This window comes from Poecilia formosa, unplaced genomic scaffold (assembly GCF_000485575.1).
Source record: "Poecilia formosa unplaced genomic scaffold, Poecilia_formosa-5.1.2 Scaffold274, whole genome shotgun sequence".
In the NCBI taxonomy this organism is placed as follows: Eukaryota; Metazoa; Chordata; class Actinopteri; order Cyprinodontiformes; family Poeciliidae; genus Poecilia; species Poecilia formosa.
Genome location: NW_006800213.1, coordinates 591501 through 613405, shown reverse-complemented (window position 1 = coordinate 613405; position 21905 = coordinate 591501). Strand labels below are relative to the sequence as shown.

The following is a 21905-nucleotide window of genomic DNA, read 5'->3' as shown; positions in this document are numbered from 1 at the left end:
CCAGGAAACAAAAAGTAATCAATGTATATTGTCAAGCTTTTCAAATTCTTTCACTGACTTTACTTATGAAGCTTAAACTTATTTTTTTAAATGAAAAAAGTCAAATAATTACAACTGGCAGTGAGAAGTGGACAGTATCTCTAACTTGTAAGTTTAACTGATGCACTAGATAGACACGATCATAAATATTTTTAAGAATACGGTCCCCTTCCTTTAAGACTGGTAGAATATAAGCCAGGACGAATTGAAAGTGATGTCCCTGTGATTATACATGGATTTACTCATCTATAATGCATGATGAATACAAAAGGCCTACGTGCATGTTTTTGTTTTGCATGTGTGCTTTAATAGAAGCACTTCTGAATGCAGTAGCGGATGATGCAGATTAGCCGAACATCCTTTTTAACAATTGTACATTGACTATTTGTGTCCTGACGACAGGAAACAGATGTTTTGATTATGTTTATAAGTGAGCGGTGAATCATTTAAGGACTGCAGCATTTAATATGGTTTACCATGCACCCATTTTAATTTTATTCTTTTAAAATGATGGAACTTATCTGTGGCTATTCAACATAGGTAAATGCCATGCTACAGAATAATTATTGTTGATTAAAAGGACTACACACCTCTGCTGAAATGCAGGGCTGATGTGATGCAAAATAAACCATGAGAAAGACACTTTCATGGTCTCCAAAGGTTCCTCAAGTTACAAACATCCCGTAAAATTCAACTTTAAACACTATAAGGCCGGGAACAAATCTATTAAAGCACATATCATCCCACAAAGTGGTTGCATAAGCATGCACACCTCGCTTTAGCACCTTTTGATTCAGTACTGGCATTCAGTGAAGCTGCACAATATATTGCCTCAAGATTGTCATGACAGTTTTGATCAAAACTTAGGTGGAATAATATTTCAAGGGCAAAACATTCACACAACTGGGCAACTCGAATTGCACTCTCTTTAGTCTTCAAGCCTGATATAGATTTTAGTGACAGATTTACTGGAGCTCAAATAAAAAATGAGAACGTCTTGATAATGACAGAAATGCAAGAGGAAATGATAATGTGGATTAAAGGGAATTTCAACATTCAACAAAAATATCATAAATGCATGTTTTCATAACGCTCTGAAGATCCATTAACTCAGATTGGGAAGACGTGTCGTCTTCCTGACCTTCTTCAAATGACAGCCAAAGTTGTTTTTTAAGATTTTGATCTGGAATTTCACTAGATCATTTCAAAAGGTTATTTCTTGTTATTCTTTTACTGATTTTGATGCAGGATTGAACTTACAGTAGTGGTTAAAAAAAAGATCATGAGTCATTTCTACCTCTAGAACAAGATTTACAAGTTTGTTTTAGTTATATTGAACCAGGATGCCCTGTTCTAGCCGGCTTCGTGCTTTTGGACTGGTGTCTGGTCTGCTTTGAATTCACATACAGATTTGAACCAGAGTTCGCTTCAACTGAACAGAGACCAGGGTTTTTAGATGGACCAGAGTAAGCTGCATGCAAATAAACACAATTACTCATTAGAATGAAATAAATGAGAGAAAGAGAGACATATTGAGCTTATGAATCAATAAAACAAATGATCTAACAAAAAAAAATCTTAGTCAAATGACTGCTTTCAATTTATAAATGTTTGTGGGTTTTTTTTTTTTTTGTCTTTTCAGGATGATTCTCACCCAATAGAGATCTTCAGTAAAATGTAAGATTTGATAAAACCAAGCCCTAATAAGCATAACAGATGGGTAAATAATAGTTTGAACACTTAAGGTTCTTGTTCAAAGTGAATACACCGCAAAATAAACATCACTTAGACACTTAAACACAGCAAGCATAAATGATCAAAAACAGTGTAATCATTCATAATACATAAATACACTTGGGCAGATTTTTTACTGCTGTAGAAGCGATAAACAGTCGGTGAAACTGCTAACATGTCTTACTTATCAGAGAGTTTCCTTTATGATCAGATAAACTAACACTTTCAGAGAAAAGGACTAGCTGCGTTGAAATTTTTTCTGATTTTTTCTTTCTTTTTTTTTTGTGTGGACATGAAGGGAGTGACAGAAACCAGAGAAAAGACGTTTGGACAAATCCAATAAACAGTTCTGTGTTATGAAACCAAGGACTATCAAAAACATCTGTACAAGTACTGAAGGATTTATAATGTTTGAGGAAAATGGAGTTTAAACTCTCACCCCATGGAAAGTCATTTGTACTTCACAGTAACTTAAACTAATCAGACTGAAGTTTAACAGGGATTCTGGACTCCTAAACAGTTCTAATGATGTCTTTGTGTAAAGAAATCTCAAAGTGCAATTGTTTTCATTTATCCTATATTCAAGTACAGTAACCTCCGCAATGTTAAATATGTGGAATAATGATTGCTCAATAAAATGCGGACTTGGTGACAGGGACTCTGAACTCCTGGACAGTTCTAATGATGGCTTGATGTTTTTATGATTTTCATCTGTGTAATTAATCTGCCTGTTTCACTCACTGAAGTACTGAAATGAAAGACATTTTTAATGACATTCTAAAATTACTTTTCAAAATGACTAAATGTATGAGTCTACTCATGACTAAACTTTTCCAGATACATTATCTAACTTCAAATTGTTTTCTTGTTGTTTTTTTTATAATATTTGTTTGGGTTCCACTTAAATCTTTATTGAAAACATTTATTAGTTTTTTTTTTCCTCTCAAAACCATTCAAATTAAGTTACAAATTACTAAATAAACAATTATATAATTGTTTACATCAAAACAAAAGTTAATTTTAAGGCTTTCATCACATCTTTAGCAGGAGAACCAACTTTATAAAGAAGCTTGCTTCTTTTAATTACAGCCTATTATTGCTAAAGCACTGCAAAATGAGCCAAGTATGGGTCAATTTAAATAAATAAATAAATGATGATCATTTTAGCTTGAAGCACTTAAAGTTAAAACTCAAACACTAAAAAAACAGAAGTCCAGAGTGAAGCTTTAAGTCTGCAGAAACACATAGAAACAGGCATAAACCACTTCCTTAAAGACGTGGTTTGTGTATTCTCTCAAATGCTCAATTTGAGAAAGACATCGTCTAATCATCGTCTAATCTAAAATTTTAAACAACTGAAATTAAATGTAACCTTTCCTAAACAATATCCATTGTAAAATGCACTTCACTTTAATCTGAGTTACTAATTAACATGTACTCCAACACATCAATAGACTCCTGGATGTCTCATCTGCATAACAACTGAAAGATGACCACAACAGACAAGGGCAGCTGCAGCTAAGGTACTAGAACAATTTCTTCACTAATGAAGGCAGAGTTTAGCATGTGCCAACATGCCTTTTTGTCCTTATTGCAAACCTATTCACCCCACACAAAATACAAGCAAAATTCTATACAGATCAATTCTCCATATTTTCACCATTAGGCAAGCTTTTTAAAGTTACGATTTCCCTGCACTGCAGAGCGAGGAAACCTGCAGTCTCGCTGTGCTTCACTTTTCCCCTACTCACTGATCAGCTTGAAGTCCGTTTGGTGCGAGTGCTTCATGGCTGTTGGACACAGCTGACTGCTCAGCCTCCGTTCTGACAGCTCAGCGCCAGGGTGACCACGATACACTTGTCCACATTTGAGTTGACAGTCCCGTCTCTCCCACAGCTGTTCCCTCTCCTGTTCCCTCTCTCTCTCTCTCTGCTCTACTTCTCCCTCCCTAAGTCCATTTCCAACTTGAACCCTTTAACTTGTACTATCTGCTCTCTGCCACTCACCTGCTTGGTGTTCTTGTAAGCAGCAGCAGAGGTTCCTCTCTTTCTCTTCACCACATTCATTACTTCTCTGTCTCTCTCTCTAGTACGCTCTCTCTCTCCCTTTCTGACATAACCTCATAAGTCTCCCGCCCACTCCCTTCTGACACTACACATAGTTCACAGCCCAGTGCTACAGTTAAGCCAACAAACCTACTCCACATAAAAACACCGTCAGAATTCATACAACCACACCAACATTCAGAAAGCAATGAGTTACAACTGGCAATCAAAAGAAACAAATCTTTTCTGCCTCTCTCCCTCCCTGATTTTGTCCCAGTTTTACCAACAATGAATGAAAACAGGCAGATATATTTTTGTTTAATCATGTATCCTTGCAAGCAGAGTTCATGTCATTTCTCCATTTTAATATCCCTGCAGTTTAAGCAACCATTTAAAGACATGTTCTTTTATCTGCTCACTTTGAACTTCTACTGCAGTTATGTCCAGAGTTTGGTCTTCAGAATGATTTTGCGTGGCTCAATCACAGTTCAAGAATGATACAAATTCGGCCCGCCATTACAGGTGGTGAAGCAGGTGTATAGTTTTTAATGTTTTTAAATCTTTCATCCATTCACAGTCTATACACACTTATGAAATCATTTCCTGTGAACACCAGGGTTAAGTTACAAATACAGTGAATTAGGTTTGGGAAAATGGTAATGAATGGGCATGAAGAGGTCTTAAGACTTAAAACAGGTGCTGATAATTTTGCTCCCTTGCTGTTTCATACCTTTGACATTTTTGTCAGTACTATTAGCCACTGAAGCAAAATATAATATCACTGCAACATTTGATGAACCGAGAAGTAAACGCTATGTTCTGCAGTTTGCCTGTCTCCTAGCTTTAAAGCACCTTTCTGCCACCGCTATCCGACTCATTTTTGTGGCATTGGATGGTGCGTCACTGTTTGCTCTACATCCTGGTATCTTCTGTTCATTGTTTAGAAAGGGAGTTTATCGCAAAGACCTAAACACACAGGTTTCCCATCAATGTCAGGCTATCTAGAAGTAAGCATAGTTATAAATGGACTTAGCAGTCCATTTTATCTGCCCCCAATTCATCTACTGTCAGGTTGGCTGAAAACATAAATAGAAAAACCAACAGATTTTACACTTTGTCTCTGCGTGCTTTAGAGTTAGTAATTTGACAGTTTTGTTATTTGCTTACATAAGCCGTTTGGTTTGTCATGTGGAGTCACGTGCTAGAGAATTCCCAGGAAGAGACCTTAAAATGAAACAAAGACCCTAAGTGCAGCAAAGTGTGTTTATTTTTACTTTATTTTTTGCAGCACTGTATCAGATTAAAAAAAACATCAACTTTTACATAAACTCTGATGCAATCTGGTGTTTTTAGTCAACAAACAGAATCAGTCCAGAAACAAATTGAAAGCTATTCTCTCCATCTGAGATACAGACTCTGCAATATCAGATCAAAACGATGACAACGGTTTGATGGAGCTGATAATCTGTGAAATAAAATTAACGATGCCCTTAATGTATGGGTGCACTGGTAAACTGTCCAAGGTGATACAATGACTCCAGGTTACGTAACTATTTTTCCAATTTGCACCCCTATATCCCATCCATCCATCCATCCATCTATCGTATATACCCATCTATCCTTGCAGGTCGGCATGCAGGCTGGTGCCTACATCCAGAGGTTATTGGACAAGAGGAATGGTACACTCTGGATAGAGCACCAGTACACCCCTATATCCAATATATAATTACATACTTTGATCTAATTAATTTCTTCCCATTTGGACCAACAGAAGCAGCGTTTTTAAGATAAACAGTACCTTTACAATGAGTTGTTGAATCAAAACAATGTTTACAAATATGAATTTGAATCCTTGGAAAGAAAATTATGGATATATCCAACTAACTCTGGCAAACAGTGCAACTTACAGAAAAGTTGAATTACAGATAATCTGGAAGGAAGCTGTATATAATGCAGTGATAACCTCTAGTACACAGAATATTAAGTAAGGTGCACATCTTTTGAATCTTATGTGTGAATAATTATAGAGGATGAAGACTTTTTTATTCCCCAGAAAAAAGATTTAAAATGTTGTGATTCATCCTGAACACAGCAGTGAATACTAATGTTGTGGTGAATAAAACACAACCTTGAATTCTAATTTTTGCACAGCTGTTTATGAATGAAAAGTGGAGCCCAGGCTATCCATTCCGATTGATCAACTATTTCAAATATGCTTTGTTTTAATTTGCTTAAAAAATGTGTCAGCTATGCGTGAGCTTGATTAATGACCGCCTGCAAACATGAATATCAAAATGCAATTAGCTCTCTCACTCATATTTTTTAAAATCGAAATACAAGTCGTTTTTTTCTGTACCCCACATTTTCATGCAGGAATACTCCAGTTTAACTAAGAGAAATTTCTCAGTCATCTTGTATTTTTGTACTCTTGTATTCAAAAAATGAAATAAAATGTATTTTTTCAGTATAAAGTAAAAAGCAGTGGTCAGGGTTGAACTGAACAACCAACACAGCATGGACATTAATATGGACAAACAGACGGATGAAAAGATGAACAGACTGAAAGATGAATGGATGTACAAACACATGGAATATAATTTGTAAATGCAAATTTTCCCATGCCTTTAAATTATTGAAATCAGATTATCCTTTTTCTGCAGTTGTGTGTACTATAAAACACTAAAAAAAAAAAAGAAAGGAAAAAATCCCAAAGGTTTTATGTGTGCAGAATAATAATAAGATATTTAGTTGGGTTTATTGTAATTAATGACTGCTTGTTATTTAAATTTTACAACTCTGAGACATAGTTAGTTTTGCATGGGGTCATTGAAATATATATCCATTAGTTATGAGCATTTAAGTGCTGGGCTTGAAAACTGTAACCAATGAATGACATTTATGAAGTGTATAATGAGATTATACAACAAATCTCATAATTTAAACGCTTTGACCAAAGTAAAACCCATCGATGTCTACAATCTCACAATAAAGAATGTTTGTTTTATTGAGTATATTTAGAATTATTACCCGTTTAAACAATATGTAATCTTAAATCTTTGAGACTTCCCTTTGCTTTTACTCCCCACAATATTTGCTGTCAGTGAGTTTTAAATACTGGCATGCCACACAATGTAATGTGATGACTGAGCAAAAGAGAGACAAAAAAAAAGACGGAAACAAAAAGAAACACCAAAACTGAGCTTGCAAGGATTGTAGCTTGAAACTAAGTTACACACTTCCTTTTCAGCAGTACGACACAATAAAATATGCTATACAGGAAATGATCTCAAGACATGTCTGAAATAGCCTTTTGCAGATGATATTATTTCTACCGAATCCCAAAAGTCCTCTCTTAGATTGTATGTAACATGCATGAGAAAGCATGCAGTTAAAAACACTCGCATGAATAACAAGATTAAAACAAACTAACTTTTTTCCTGTGACAGACAAATATATTTGGAGTCTTAAAACATTTCAAAGAAAGAGAAAGACACCAAAAACATCTTTCATTAGACGTGACTCAGAAAAACTGACATTCTGCAACAGACAGCGTCTCCTTGACAGAGACATTTCACCACCATGTTTGTGTACGAAACTCTTCAACAACCAGTTCAGAAACCCAAATACGAATAAGTACATAATACATCTTCATCCAAATGGACAGAAAATGTCCTGGATGCCAACAATAGTTCTTACAATAAACACTTAAACAAGTCTCTTCAGAGGGAATAAAAATCTTCAGTTTTTCCCTTTCTCCCCTAGAAAGCTTATTTATTATCTGCTGAATTGCATAAAAAAGATCAAGGGTGAAAGAAGCAGCATTTTTCTGCAGGCCTTAAAGATTAGAACCAGGTTATTATGCAGAAACACTGACAAGAAAACCGATACCAAAAATGGAAAGCAAACCACACCAGCACTGTGCAAGTATTAAACTCTATCAGAAGGCCAAGTTTCAGAATAATTAAACTTCATAGAGGGAAACAGATAACTTTCTCGACCTTATGAACAATAACTCAACTTTCCAATGCCCCTGAACTTCACTTAAGCAAGAAAGTGCATCTGAATCTACAAAACCATGCCTAAAATATTTGAAGATATGAAACATTTGAATGTGATAAAATGCAAAAACAGACATTTTTAAGGGGGTAAAGACCTTTTTACTACCTTATGAACAAAAAACATTAGTAGACTGAACTGACGTATGTCAGGTGGTTTCCCTGAATCTACATGTCACATTAAAAACATGATTTTGCTTTGAGTCTCTGATTCTTGATGTGTCTCAAATCATTTTCCTTCTGCACCTCACCAGCTCTGTTTTGTTTGCTCCAACATCCACACGATCAGAACACAATGTTATGCTGAAGATATGCACTCTGTATGTGTCCAACTGCCTGCCTCTAAACGTGCTAATAAAAAGTTAGCACAACATGAAAAAAAAAAAGTTATTAACATGACTGATAACACTGCCTGTCAAATAAAACCAAATACAGAGATTAATAATTTTTCGGTGCTTACGTGAGCACCAAAGTGCATGTCTCCATGATCTTGCCAGAGACAGCCAGTCCCCTGGATCTGTGCCAGTGGAAATTAATGTCAGGATCAGCTTACATTTAAGTCATACGTAATGTCATTGTTGAGAAGGTGGACAACCCAGCAACAACCCGACTGCCTTGATAGTGAAGTCATGTCGAGTGAGGAGACACAGAGGAAACGAGATGATGGTGGTGAGAAAAAAAACGACATTTGGATGACTTTCTTGAAGTGCCTTGTAAAAAGTTTTGATTTTTTTCAAGTATTATAGCAACCATGGAATGTAATGTTTTCTTTTAGGAATTTGTGTGACAGCCCAACACACACACAACATAATAAAGAGGTGAAAAGATGGTAAAAACTAATTGTTTTGCAAATAAAACTCTGAAAAAGTCTGTCATTAATACATATAAAGTTACACTTTAGTTAAACCAACATCCTGAACAGATCCATCAAACTGTAAACTAGGGCTGTAAAAACAAAGGCACAGCACACTTTTCAAATGTTTATACTTTAAATAAAGATAAAATGACATCACAAACAGCATCAACAGATTAACAATCTATTTGTAAGCACTGTTTTTGTCCGGAGTACCATTTCTCCAGAAATGGCTGTCACTGTGATGAGTTTTATTTAGGTTGTTTTCTAAAGAAGAACTCAAGAACTCATTTATTGATTTGTGACCCCAAAAAGTGTCACAATCCTAAATTTGAGAGCCATTAGTCAATCACAACGTAAAAAAAAATAAATGAATAAATAAAAAATATCACTATAAATGATGTGATTTTTGTTTTGTAATTGCAGCGATTTAAAATGGTAATAATACATCTAGAACAAAGGGAATGAAGTACGGGTATCACTAAAGAGCAGATAAGCTCTTTCCACTTTCTTCCATATCCCACCATAAAATCTTTAAGAAAAAAAGAGAGAGCATGTCATGGAAAGTGAAAAGAGGGTATAATGAGGAAAAAGGACAACAAGGGAATTACGTGAAAGGACCGAAAGGAAAAGGGCAAGCAAAGGAATCGGCTGCAGATCCCAAACAAACCAGATCCTCCTGTGGATGTGTCATGTGGGAAAAGGGCAGAAAGTAGAGCAGGAGACCACGAGGGAATACTGAGAACCACAGACATCCCTCAGTCACTTCTGCTCCAATGTATTAACCTCTGCTTTCCAACAAATGCAACAGATGATTATTATTAACCCTGTTAAATGTGAGTTACTTTATCACACCTGACAACAATCATGGCATTATAAGGAATAAAGCTATAATAAAGAGTTTTTTTTTCCATTCAATTTATCTACCTGGTACCAGATTAATCCAAATGTTACCTCAAAAGACTTTCCAAAACAAACAACAAGCCCAAGTCATATCCAATAATATGGAATCTGGTGTGGTCCAAATTTAATTTAAATTAATCCGACTGATTACAATAAAATCCTATCAAAAACTCAGTTTCAGGTTCAATTACGTACAATCAAAATACACTGAGCCGCCGGTTAAGGACCAAAGTTATTATGTTTGATTCTCCATCTAACGCGAACTTCCTATTTTAATAGCATCAAATACCACATACACCTTAATATGCAGTAATTTGTACAGTGGAAACTGTCTTAGCACCACCACAGAAACCAATATCTGCAGTCTCACTTATCTCTGCTCTCAGAAGTACAGCCAATTAGCTCCAAGACAATTCTGGATCGGCTGCTTTGCAAGCACCAGCCCATAGCATGTCAAGTAACATCACGACAAGGTATTTCAGCTTCCCTAATTCACTTTCTCTTTGCAATGTATTAGATATGCGCCACAAAAAAATTGTTCACAGCAGTAATAACACAGAAAAATTCTGTTAGTAAATTTCCAATTGGTAAAAATGTATGCAAGGACTTGCACAAGTTTGTACATTGATCAGAAATATACACTTCGACTAATCGGGATAACTATTTATATTTAAAATTTGTACGTCTATCTGAGATTATCCCAAAATTACGTTTACAAAGGTTTTGCTCCTTTTTCACAGCAATGTGAATTTGTTTGTACCCATATGATAGAGTGTAAAGACTCACCTTTTAGCACAGCGTGGCCGTTGGAGCACTGGGGTAATGAGAAGGGAAGAGATGCCCGAGCCCCAAGGGAAACCGTGGCCTCGAGGAATGCTCCGGTGAGCAGGGAACACAGCAGCGTCTTCTGGTCACAAGCACGATATAAACTGGAAATAAGAAGGTGGTATTTTGTATTTTAGTCTAAACAGTGAAATCAATATCAACTAGACACGATGCTATCCTCATTACAGCATCTATATAATCATGATTGTGAGATATGGATGTACACTAATCCGACAAGACAAAGAGAAAACAGTTATATTTGAAGCAAACTGTAGAGATACAAACATGCACAGCTAGAATAAGTCTTTAGTGGTAAAATCTACAAATTTGCTGCAGCACATCACATGGTTTTGTGTATGAAAATAGCACAGGTGATTGCAGCACTGGGAATAATTCACGTTTAAGTTTGCTCACATCCAAAAATCAAATCCTCATCTTCTTGATCAAAATAGAAAGTAATCTATGTAAATTAAAGTTATATTCAACAGAATGTAAGCTGTGTTAACTGAAAACCGCTGCAGTGTGACAATGTGTGAGTTGCTGATAACCATGTTAGAGGGTATAATCAAATATCTTGTATTGGGCAGTGAAAGCAATGATTCATCTGAAGCCAGAAGATGAAAAAGAAAACAAAAGATTTAATGCAACAACATGAGCTTGTCAGCTGCAAACTGAAGCACATGTAATTTGATGTGCATAATCTATCCAGTTCTTACACTGCAGTTTTGCATAGTGTTTTTAAGGTCTTCATACAATGCTAACGGTTTTATGCTAATAAATACAAATACGACTGGAGCAAGATGATCCAAGAGGGAAAAACCTTTAACTGTTATTTTAACATTGGATTCTTCTGAGGAGCTTTTAACCGGGATACAAATGCTGAGGTTCTAAGCAAGCGTTTTCTTGCTTCTTCTCTGTTTTGATATGACTTGTTGATGATTTGGCTCATAATATGTCTTAATTGAAGTTTCAATGGGTCATGTTTAGGCAAAACTTACAGAAAGAATTGTCCCATTGCTTCTTAAAACAGTTACTTTGGTTTTAACTTTGCAATGATTAACAAATATGTTTGGTTTGGCTCCAGCTGACTGGGTCAAATCAAACAGAGAGGCTGCAGCAGCGACCTCTAGTGGCTGTCTTTTACTGCCATTTTACAGAGATCATAAATGACTTAACTTTTCAAATCTGTTATATGAAAGGTCACAATTATTTCATACTTTTACATGTCTTTGAGAAATGATGCTTCAGAAATTGACGATTAAAGCAGAAACGAAAATGTTAACAAACCTATGTGGATGAAAAGGTTGGTAACACCAGGGATTAAAGCAGGTTTTCAAGTCCAGTCCTACTGGTGTGGTGAGGTGGAGTGGACATGGAGACTCCCTGAGACAGGCACATCCAGGATGAGACGACAGAAGCTTTCTGGAAGGATGAATTAGATTGAGTTCTTCTCTGTCCTGCAAACAGCTGGTGACCTATCAAAGGAGTAATTGAAAAGTAGATCACTTACTGGTAACTCACAGATAAATGTCACCCATCCATTCTGTGAAAGTTGCTTGTCTAGACAGCAACTAGGCTCAATACACAAAAAGCAGCACACAATTATAGTTTTCAACATCAAATTTCTATAAATAAATAAAACAGGATTATGGCATGAATCAAACAGAAATGAAAGGAAGGGAGAAGTTCAAACCATCTCTTCCATCGATCAAAATGGGAAAGAATCATATTCCTAACTCAAATGTCTCTCTGCCAAGCTTTCTAACCATGTGGCCAGATAGAGACTTAAAGACAAGCAGCAAAATCAGATTAGCAGTACTTGCCAATAGCTGAAGATATGGTACAGGACATATTTAATGTGGAATATAATTTTTGACGCCTGAAAATTGAGCTGTTAGCATCTAATGACAGCGATGAGACTGTACTACAGTAACAGTCTTCCGTCAAAGGTTTCTTCAGATTAGTTGCAAGACAAACTGCTACTGGAGATTCCTTCCTGCCTATCACCATCCACAAAGACTATCTGAAGAAACTTGAATGGTATGAGTAACAACACTAAATTCCCCTTATGGAATAATGTTTTTCTAAAGGATTATAGTGAATTTCTGCTCCCTACCTGTAATTAAGCCACTTTTATTATCAAAAATGTAGAAAACACTGAAGATTAATGGGTTAATTGTTCCTCTTTTTTAACATGACTATGTATGTAACTTAATGTGCTTTCTTCCAGAACTTTGAACTAACAGGAAAAACCTTTAAATCAGAAGGCGCTGTTATATGGGCCCATGTGGTAATCCTCAGAAGCAATTTCCTTTAGGAGGAACGGAAGTCAATGTGTGAAGAGAAATAATTAGCAGGGAAACATAACTGTGGCACAAAACAGATGGAAGGTGGGGTGTAAAAAGCATCCACACAGAGAGGCAGACAGATATGTAACTAAACAGTGAAAACAGATTGAAAGAGGCCTGAGATAAAAGAGAAATCTCCATAGACCTATGTCAGAATTAAGATTTTGATCTCCAGGATAACACCCCCTACAATTCACCTTTTGATCATTCAATTCTTGGAACAACATCCATGTAACGAAAGGAAACAGTTATTGAAAACGATTGTCTTGTTCTTTGTCCTTGAGTAAAGCTGCAGACGCTCTCTCCTGGTACAAATTTCAGAGAAAAGCCATTAAGACAACACTTTGTGGCACGCTAAATGGGCATTTATGCCTCCGGTGGGGACTGATATTTCAAAGATTGGACCAAATCAATGTTGGTGAGGAAAAGGGAGATGAGAGCAATAAAAGTTTAATGGGAAAATACAGTTCCAATGTTATCACCAGGGAAAGTGTGCCTCTGTGCTGCTTTTCATTAGTGATGACAAAAAAAGGGGTGAGAGGTTAATAAATTTAACTTCACATTTCAGCCTCACTGACTCAAAACGGAGAAATGTCAGATAGACATTAACACACATGGTGCAGATGTGGGGCCTTGCAAAATATTCAAACCTATTGAACTTTTTTTGTACTTTTGTTTTTTCCATTTCCTTACATTGTAATTACAACTTTCAACATCTCTAATCAGTATTTGATGTGAAAGACCAACACAAAATGGTAAATAACTGTACAGTAAAAGAATACGAGTACACTGTGTTAATCTCTGTATTGTGCAACATCATGCAATCACAAAAGATTGCTTGGAAGGCTATTATGTTTTAGGCTCACTGCATTCTTACTGTGTTTATGCCAATTATGCATAAACATAAACAATTACATCTTTGGCCAGTTGCAAAGACTTTTCCGTCCTTTCAAGACTAGAAGCCAACATCTGATATAGATTTTATTTATGAATATACTGAAGAACACAGAAAGTTTTATGGACATAGAGATGATGGAAAACAAAGAAAATGGAGAAACATGGATTACATTGATAAAGTATCTTTATTGCAACGTGTGTGTGTGTGTGTGTGTGGGTGTGTGTGTGTGTGTGTGTGTGTGTTTTAAAAGTAACATAAATGGACGTTGTGCTGATATAATGTATTCAGCCCTGTTTACTGTGATGCTCCAAAATAAAAGTGGAACACATGGTAATTCTAGAGAGGCTTTAGACAGTCAAAGTGACTAATATTTAAAGAACTTGATAGTTATTTGTTATTTGAAGATCTGGAGGTCCTGTTTGTGGAAGAAAGAGCTCACCGGACTAATAAGACCAAAATCAAACATTTTAGCCTGCAAGCAAAGCGTTATGTGTGGCTTAAAACAAATACTGCACTCTGAAAACACAAATTCTACCGTGACGCATTGTAGCGGCATAACGATGTGAGAAGGCTCTTCTTCAGGAACAAAGACGCTGGTCTAAGCTAAAGGGAAGATGGAGCTAAACACAGGGCAATTCTGGAAGAAAAGCTGTTAAAGGCATCAAATGACTTGGGGCCAGGGTGGAGGTTACATAAATACAGCCCCATTCAGGTAATTAGAAAATTACTGAAGTTATTATCACCATTATCATTCTTGTTCTATGGCATAAAAACCGCAAATAAGTTTCTGGTTGAAAGGTGAAAAAATGTGAAAAGGTTCAATAGGTATGAATACTTTTCCAAGTCACTGTAGTTGTAGGCTAACTTGCTGTCTCGGCGGGATGGGTTTCCTGCATGGGTGTAGGCCTAACTGTTGTCAGATCTGAGCCATCCCTGGGGAAGAGAGACATACCAGCCTGCCAGCACGTTTATGAAGGGAGGAGGAAGGAGGGGTTGAATATGAGAAACAAACGCTTACATACATGAATCACTACTACAAAAAGTTCTGCTTCAAACATATGTTGGGTAACATGTACGGCTATTTTCCTCATATTCAGCGTTTAGTTCGTATCTCTACCAAAAACATTTTTTAACCTGATAAATTAAAGACTTAACAGTGACAAACAACAACAGAGGACTAACTGCTGTAGCTTGAAACCACAAACGGGAAGAAATTCAGATTTTGTTTTGGTATTGAGGAATGTTCTCTAACTGCACAGTAAAAATTGGCTAAAACTATATGGGGATTATTTATTTTATTTTATTTTTTCACTCCAGTCCACTTAAAGTTTTTCCTCCTGTAATCATTTCTCTTTCTCAACCAAAACAAGCGGTGACACAGAAGCCTCCAGTTTGACTGAGATGAGTAATGGACCAAGAAAAACTGCAGGTCAAAGTGTTTATGTAAAAATGAGCCTGACTCCAAAGGACATGGTTGGGAATGCAGTGCTGCTTTTGATCGACACAGAGCAGCTGGCTTCACACACAAACAAACAAAACACACCGGCTTACAAGTAGATTGAGGCTTTCAGCAAAGATCACAGACTAACAATGTAAATCCACTAGTTTTGTAGTCGATTTTTTTATTTATTTTTTTTGGTAATTGCTTTTGATTTTCTGTGGACACATTTGTGATAATGCAGCAATAAATAAATAAAAAAACTAAACTAAACTGGAATGTGTTTATTTTTAGTACAGTAAATATAAAAGTAAATGAAAAAGAAAATACACCCATTCTCAGATCTAGGCTTTTTTAGCTATGAGGTCATAATAGAAGCCACTTTTTTAACACATTCTAAGATTATTTAGATCCAACCAGAGGTGCAGAACAGTTTCTATGAGATCTTTGTGCTGATTTGCTGCGGTTGGAGGACTTGTGGTTTATCCAGATGCTGTTATGGTCTTTTGAAAGAGAAAACGTTTTCTTCGGCACCCTTTCCAAACAAACCACACTAACGTTCCCAGGAGTGGATGTCTTAGCCAGTTCACCCCAACAGAAGTCTGAAAAGTGTTTGGAGAAATTGCAAAATAAAATATAATTTAAACAAATTAGCTCCATCTCCAGCTCTACAGGCCTCAGTTAGCATGGTAAATGGCACAATTAGAAAAACGCTAAACAAACTAATTGTCCGTCATGAACTTTGACATTTTTGATGGACCCAATACACCCCCGGATCTAACTTTTGGGTTTTTCTCAGAGTTTCTCTAACCACAAATGTGGGAAGATTGGCTACTGAGCTAACTGTTTCCCTTTTTGGGATAAGTTCTGTAGAACAACGGCGTTCAAATCAAATTGTTTGGAAATGAACTTAAAGCAGTCATGATCAGCAACAATTGCTTCTCTCTGGTCATTGCTAATGTCTTTCCTGCTTGGCATTGGTCTAATATACTTGTCCTCCCCAGATGCCTGCTCTTACAAAGCTCAATTATGGCCAGGTAATCAAATGCAGATTATTATTTAATTTCATAACCTATTAAAGCTTAGACCATCATGAAGCATAAAAGCCTAGAATTAAAAGAGGGAATGTTTTCTTCTTCTCCTGACTTTGCGTAAGCAGCCAGGAAGCACCCTGATTTTCTATGTAGCCACGGTCACAAGAGACACTAGGGCAATAATTGTGTTTAAGCTCTATTACATAAGTGGTGTGCAGGTCATCCAACATCAATACATCCGGCATGTCCTTTTTCATCTTAGATTACATTACCTGATCTTGCATTTCAGCTAGTTAGTAGAACTCAAGCTGTATTAAGACAGTTGCTGCCAATAGAGGATTGTAGCTCACATTGCAGTGTGTGTACAGGAAACACTAATGGCTTAAGCTCTGTATAGGAACATTAAAACTGTGAGCGGCAGCTGCACAAATTTAGTTCAAACCTCTTTTTGTGTTGAAACTAAATTGAACGCCTGACAGTTTATGTATATAATAGCAACTGGTGCATGCGACAGTAGCAGAATTTCAGTTTCTTTCCTTTTCTTTGGAAGAGTTTGTTTGAATACCGGCAGAAAACTGTCACTCACTCCACAGCCTCCACTGAGTCCCATTAGGCAATGTATCTGCCTGGCAACAGCCTTTCTCCAAGAGGATTAGCATGGGGAGACCGAGAGCCACGACACAGACTCCTGAACTTTGAGCTGGAATGCACATGCACAAAGACACACTCATAGATCTATGCACATGCTAGAAAGCAGATATGCAAACACTTTGTGACTTATGCCCTTATGCACATCATAGCAGATGCATTCAGCATGTATAAGCACGCAGGACACATGAGACGCTGAAGCCATCCGCCTGAAATCCAGTCACTCACATCTTAAATGTCTTTAGTTTTAGCTCTGTAAATAGCTGCAGACAAATTCACTTACCAACCCTCTCTGTGTCAAATCTGTGTTTCTTTTGATCAAACACACATCAATTTTCAGTCTTTTAGTCTTTATTATTAATAGTTATCTATGTAGAAGCTATAATACTTCTATATTTTTCATCTGAGCTACAACAGTGAGGCTTTCTTTCCATTTCTTTTTTTTTTTAACTGTACATGAAAGAAGTTGCAGAAGGCCACAACATTTTATCTGGTAATTATATCATTAAATTAAACACAAGTGCTAACATGGGATTAAACAAATCACATTAGCACAAATCTGCCCTCAAACACTCTCTCCCACAGGGCTAATACTCAAAGGATAGAAATAAATTGTTTTGTTAGAAAACCGCTTTTAGGAGTGCCCTACAGAGCAGAGGTTGGCTCAAGTTGCCCAGAATAATTTGGTGACTAAAGCAAAGAAAACACATCTTATTTTCTTGCTGGGCTTTGGCAAAGTAGCAGAAGGCTTTTGGTTTGATAATAAAGCTTGCGGGGATGCACCCAGAAATCATCTGGTGACCAGAGTCGACCAGAATCAACTTGAACGGTGGAAAGTGAAAACCGAAACACTTTTATTTTTGTCTGGTCTGTGAACACAGATAGATGAGTGGCCAGTTCATAGAAGTCAAAACACTTTGAAAACTATTTTTAAAAAAATTATGTTTACCAGAGATATTTCTTCCTCCGCTGAAAGTGGGATAGCAGGAAGTCTAAATGCAGTAAAGCAAAGTTCCTTAGACTTGTCTGTTGAAGCTTTTGACCTTTGCTAAGGGTCTACGTTTTCTTGGGAAGACGGATGTTTAGAGTTAGGAATGCTAATAATGGCAATAATGCTAACGTGAGCTGCAAAACACAATTTTAAATGTCACCTATTAAATCATGTCCTTCATGGCTTATATTAGAAATACATTGTTTAGCTGCAGAGCTGTGTAACCATGACTGCTCCCTCACACTGACAGTGTAAGGCTGTCTCTACACGTAATTTATATAAGTGACTGCTGACTACAACAATTTGATCAAACACAGTCATACTGTTTCTTCTGCAAACATTACATTAAAATATGGAGTTTATCCTTTTGTATGATCTTGGAAAAAAATACATGACTATATAGTATGTCACATTTTTATTTTTATTTTATATAAATAAAAATGTTACAGAGTTACAATCGGTTCTTTAAAGGAAATTTTTTGTAACTCTTATTAATTTGTTCTATCTCTAACTCATTACCTGGAACATTTTACTGTAGTAAGTTTAACTCATAGCAAAACTACTCCTTTGCTTTTATGGAGAAAATAATATGCTTTTTTTTATTTTTTATCATTTTATTTTATTTATAAAGATGTTATTCCTAAGACAGTTCCACTTTCAAATTAGCCAGAAAATGCCTAAATGAGTTCAACAATATCTCTTAAAAGGAAATATAAATATTGAAAATGGTATTGAAGTTCAAATTTTGATCAGTGCATTTAATAAGCAATTATTAAAATAAGACCGCTTTTACTATAGACTTACTAACAGGCATACTGGAAAAAAGAGCAGCTTTTAATTAATTAACCATTTGAAAAGATGTGAGTTCAACCTCAAGAGTCAAAACAATGAAGCTCCTGGTCCATGTCAGTTATACTAGATAGTCTTTAGGACAAAACAGATTTTTTTAAATATCATATTCCTTCAGTACTTCACAGCTTCTTAGTGTTTCTGCTTAGCCCCTAAAGCTATGCTCACAAAACATTTTGAACTAATTATGAGGTTCAGCTGAATAAATCAAGCACCTTTTTCCAGGAAAAAAGAAAACTCTAAATCACTGTAAGATTTAGGTCTGAGGCAGACCTTATTCCAAAACCAAACCTTAGCTCCATGTGCTGTATTTCTCTTCAGTGAAGTGCAAGCGGAGCACAAAAATCTCTCATAGAATGAAGAAAATATGTAATCTGCCAGCCCAACGGGACAAGGATGTTTAAAACAGCTGGACCTGGTGCCGGAGCCAGGTATGTTCGGCAGCTCTGGTATCCAGGCAACCTAACACTGTAACCAAACCTATACTAAAGAGAATCAACCAAATCAAAAGGCAAGACAAGCACACCCAAACATGCCAAGCAGACATCCTCACTTGGGTTAAACTGGGACTGGGTGCTTAGGATGTGCTTCAGTGTTTTGCAATCACTGCCTCTGATTTATATGCATGTGCCGAGAACATAACTTCCCCTCAAATAGAAACTATTAATCCTGCTTTCCGTGACCAACGAGGAGACAAAGAGGAGACAACCTCTCTCCTGTATCCTGTTCTGATCTAACCTATTCTTCCATCGCTGCCTTCACAAGGTAATGTTTCCTCTCCAGCACCCTCTGCCTGTGCAGTCTCACGACTGCTTGACTGCTTGAGAGATTTTCTCTTTTGAGTCTATCCAAGTTGTGCATAGTCACTATGAGAAGTATTTAGTTGCTTATTTTTCATTTACAACGAATTACTCTAATGCAAGAACAATTTGCAAGCATCCCATTTATTTAGTGGGCACAGTTTTAGAGTCTGCTTCTTCTCACTGTCTTGGTTTAGAAGAAAAACTTGACTGCGTTTTTTTCTACAGAGTATTATTCAACGTCTACGTTACCTCCTCCTTACCACCAACAGTAGGGCTGTAAAACTAATCAAATCTGCACTTCAATTTGAATTTATCCTCCACAGTGAATAAGTGATTAAAACAAAAACTAGATTAATATCAAGTATGCAGGGTGTTCCCCAACAAAGAAAGTTTTTCATCTAATCCAATGCTGCAAAAAGTGTTCAACTCCTTATAGATTACTTCTCTCTTTGCTTTGTGTATCTCATGTAATTGTTTCAGTAGTTTATTAAACGTAAAAATAAATAAACATAACCAACCTGGCCGACGTCCATAGCCAGTTATCACCCGGCCCAGGTAAATTACGAATCTAAACTGATGCAGTATGTTTCAAAGTCCACGAGAAATCTTGGAAAATAAATGTGACTTGAATAATGACAAAAATGTAACTCTAATTGTGGTATTGTCAATTTTCAAGCAACTTGGACAGTACAAAAAAAAAAAATGCTGCTAAAGCAGACTAATGTTTTCTAAAAACAAGCCTCTGCAATCATTAAATCCAAGTTATTGTTTTATTTTTATGCACTCCATGTTTTTTTTAACAAAGTGAACATTTAATTCAAACAATTAAAAAATTAGTTGTTGATGGCATTTCTAAAGGATACAACCAAATCCAGCTATATATCAAAATGCACAATATCAATCTAAAATAGCAACAACATCCGCTGAGGACTTAAAGTTTTAAAGGACTGGATATAAAAATGGCAGCAAAGCAGGAAACACAGAAAAGACGTGCAGAGAGAAAAACACAGGGAGCATAATAAAGGAAATGGAGAGAGGAGCCAGGGGTGACTTGAATTACAATCCCCTGTTGAATTTCACAAGAAACCAGTTCACAACAGATCAAGGAACTGGGCCCACCTCCCAAGCACTGGCTCACACCTTTAACAAGCTTAGGGTATTATAGCATTGCACCCAGTTGTGAGCTGCAAAATTTCTGAGTCAGTAGCGATCACTACAGAGAGATTCATTCTGCTAATTAGGAACTCAAACTGAACCAGAGTGAAGTTGAACTGGAAAGGCCATCAAACACTCAATAAAACATTGAAAACACACAAAGCAGTAAGCATGTGTCAATATGAGACTATTGCTATAACATTGTTAAATAAAAACACCAAGTTTTCACAGTCAGAGAAAACTACACTGACATGCATCTGTTTAGAAAGACTTGAAGCCATGGAAACGTAATGAGAAAATCTGGCCCTTTCTAAGAAGGTAATATTTTTGCAACCTTGGCAGACCTTAAAAATCAATAGCTGCCCCTGGCTTAAAATACACTTCTCCAATTTATGAGTTAATGTCTTTTTTGATTAACTTAACCGCTTTGTAAAAGTAAATACAGCCAAAGAAACATCAACCTGAGCAACAAACAAAAATGTAGCACTGGAGACATCGTCACGCTAGTGAAGTATCTTGTGGAGATGTAGGAAAAAATAAAATTTCAAATGAGTTGCGTTTAGTTAAACTTGCAGACGTAACGATTTCCAACCACCACCTTGACCTGTAAATGTCAATGTTAACTGACTCTAAAGTGATTCTTAAGAACTATAAAACGCAGAAAGCATTTTTAAATATTCCTTTAGCCTTCCCGCTGTGAGTGGTCCATTATTTATGCTAGGACCAAGGGCAACACCACACAGTATGAGATCAGTCAATGTAATACAGAAAGTTAGGACATTTAAAAGAGCTAGTTAGAATTTCAACAACCGCCATGTAGTGTACATTAACAAGCAAATACAAGTTATTAACCCTGAGGTCAGCTCTGCTCAAATTACTCTGAATGACATTTTAAAACAATTCCAATTTTATCAAAAACAATTACAGAAGGATATTTAAGTTTAACTATGCTGTTAAAAGGAACTTTGTTTTTTAGGTTCAGATCAGCTGTAATAACAGGACCTTTACAGGAGGCCCAAGATGGCAAACATTTAGGGTGACACAGTTCAGTACAAGAAAAAGAAGTCAGAAATGACAGAGAGGTTGAATGACGTGTGCAAATAAAAGAAGTGGGGTATCCAGTAACCCATTACCCCAAACCCACATAGGGACCCCTGAACTCCCCCACTCACAGTTCTCATGATGTCATACTACAGCGAGCCACAGCGCTCTCCTACATAACGTCGTACAGCTCTGCTCCAACAGCTGGAGATAAGCCGAATGATGAATGTTTTTCACTTTCGAAAG

General features: G+C 36.5%; 1 protein-coding gene across 3 annotated transcripts in view; it reads right to left on the bottom strand.

Annotated features, from left to right (window-relative positions):
* plce1 (phospholipase C, epsilon 1) overlaps nt 1-21905 on the bottom strand; it is an 86621-nt gene that overhangs the window by 34307 nt on the left and 30409 nt on the right. For 2 of the 3 annotated variants that reach the window (XM_007571138.2, XM_007571139.2), the window contains exons 6-7: nt 11742-11929; nt 10416-10558 (exon numbers count right to left, since the gene is read on the bottom strand). In XM_007571138.2, the coding sequence (XP_007571200.1) occupies nt 10416-10558; nt 11742-11929 (331 nt within the window). Of the gene's footprint in view, nt 1-3524; nt 4342-10415; nt 10559-11741; nt 11930-21905 lie in introns of those variants that run through there. The other variant, XM_016681245.1, reaches the window with a different exon arrangement.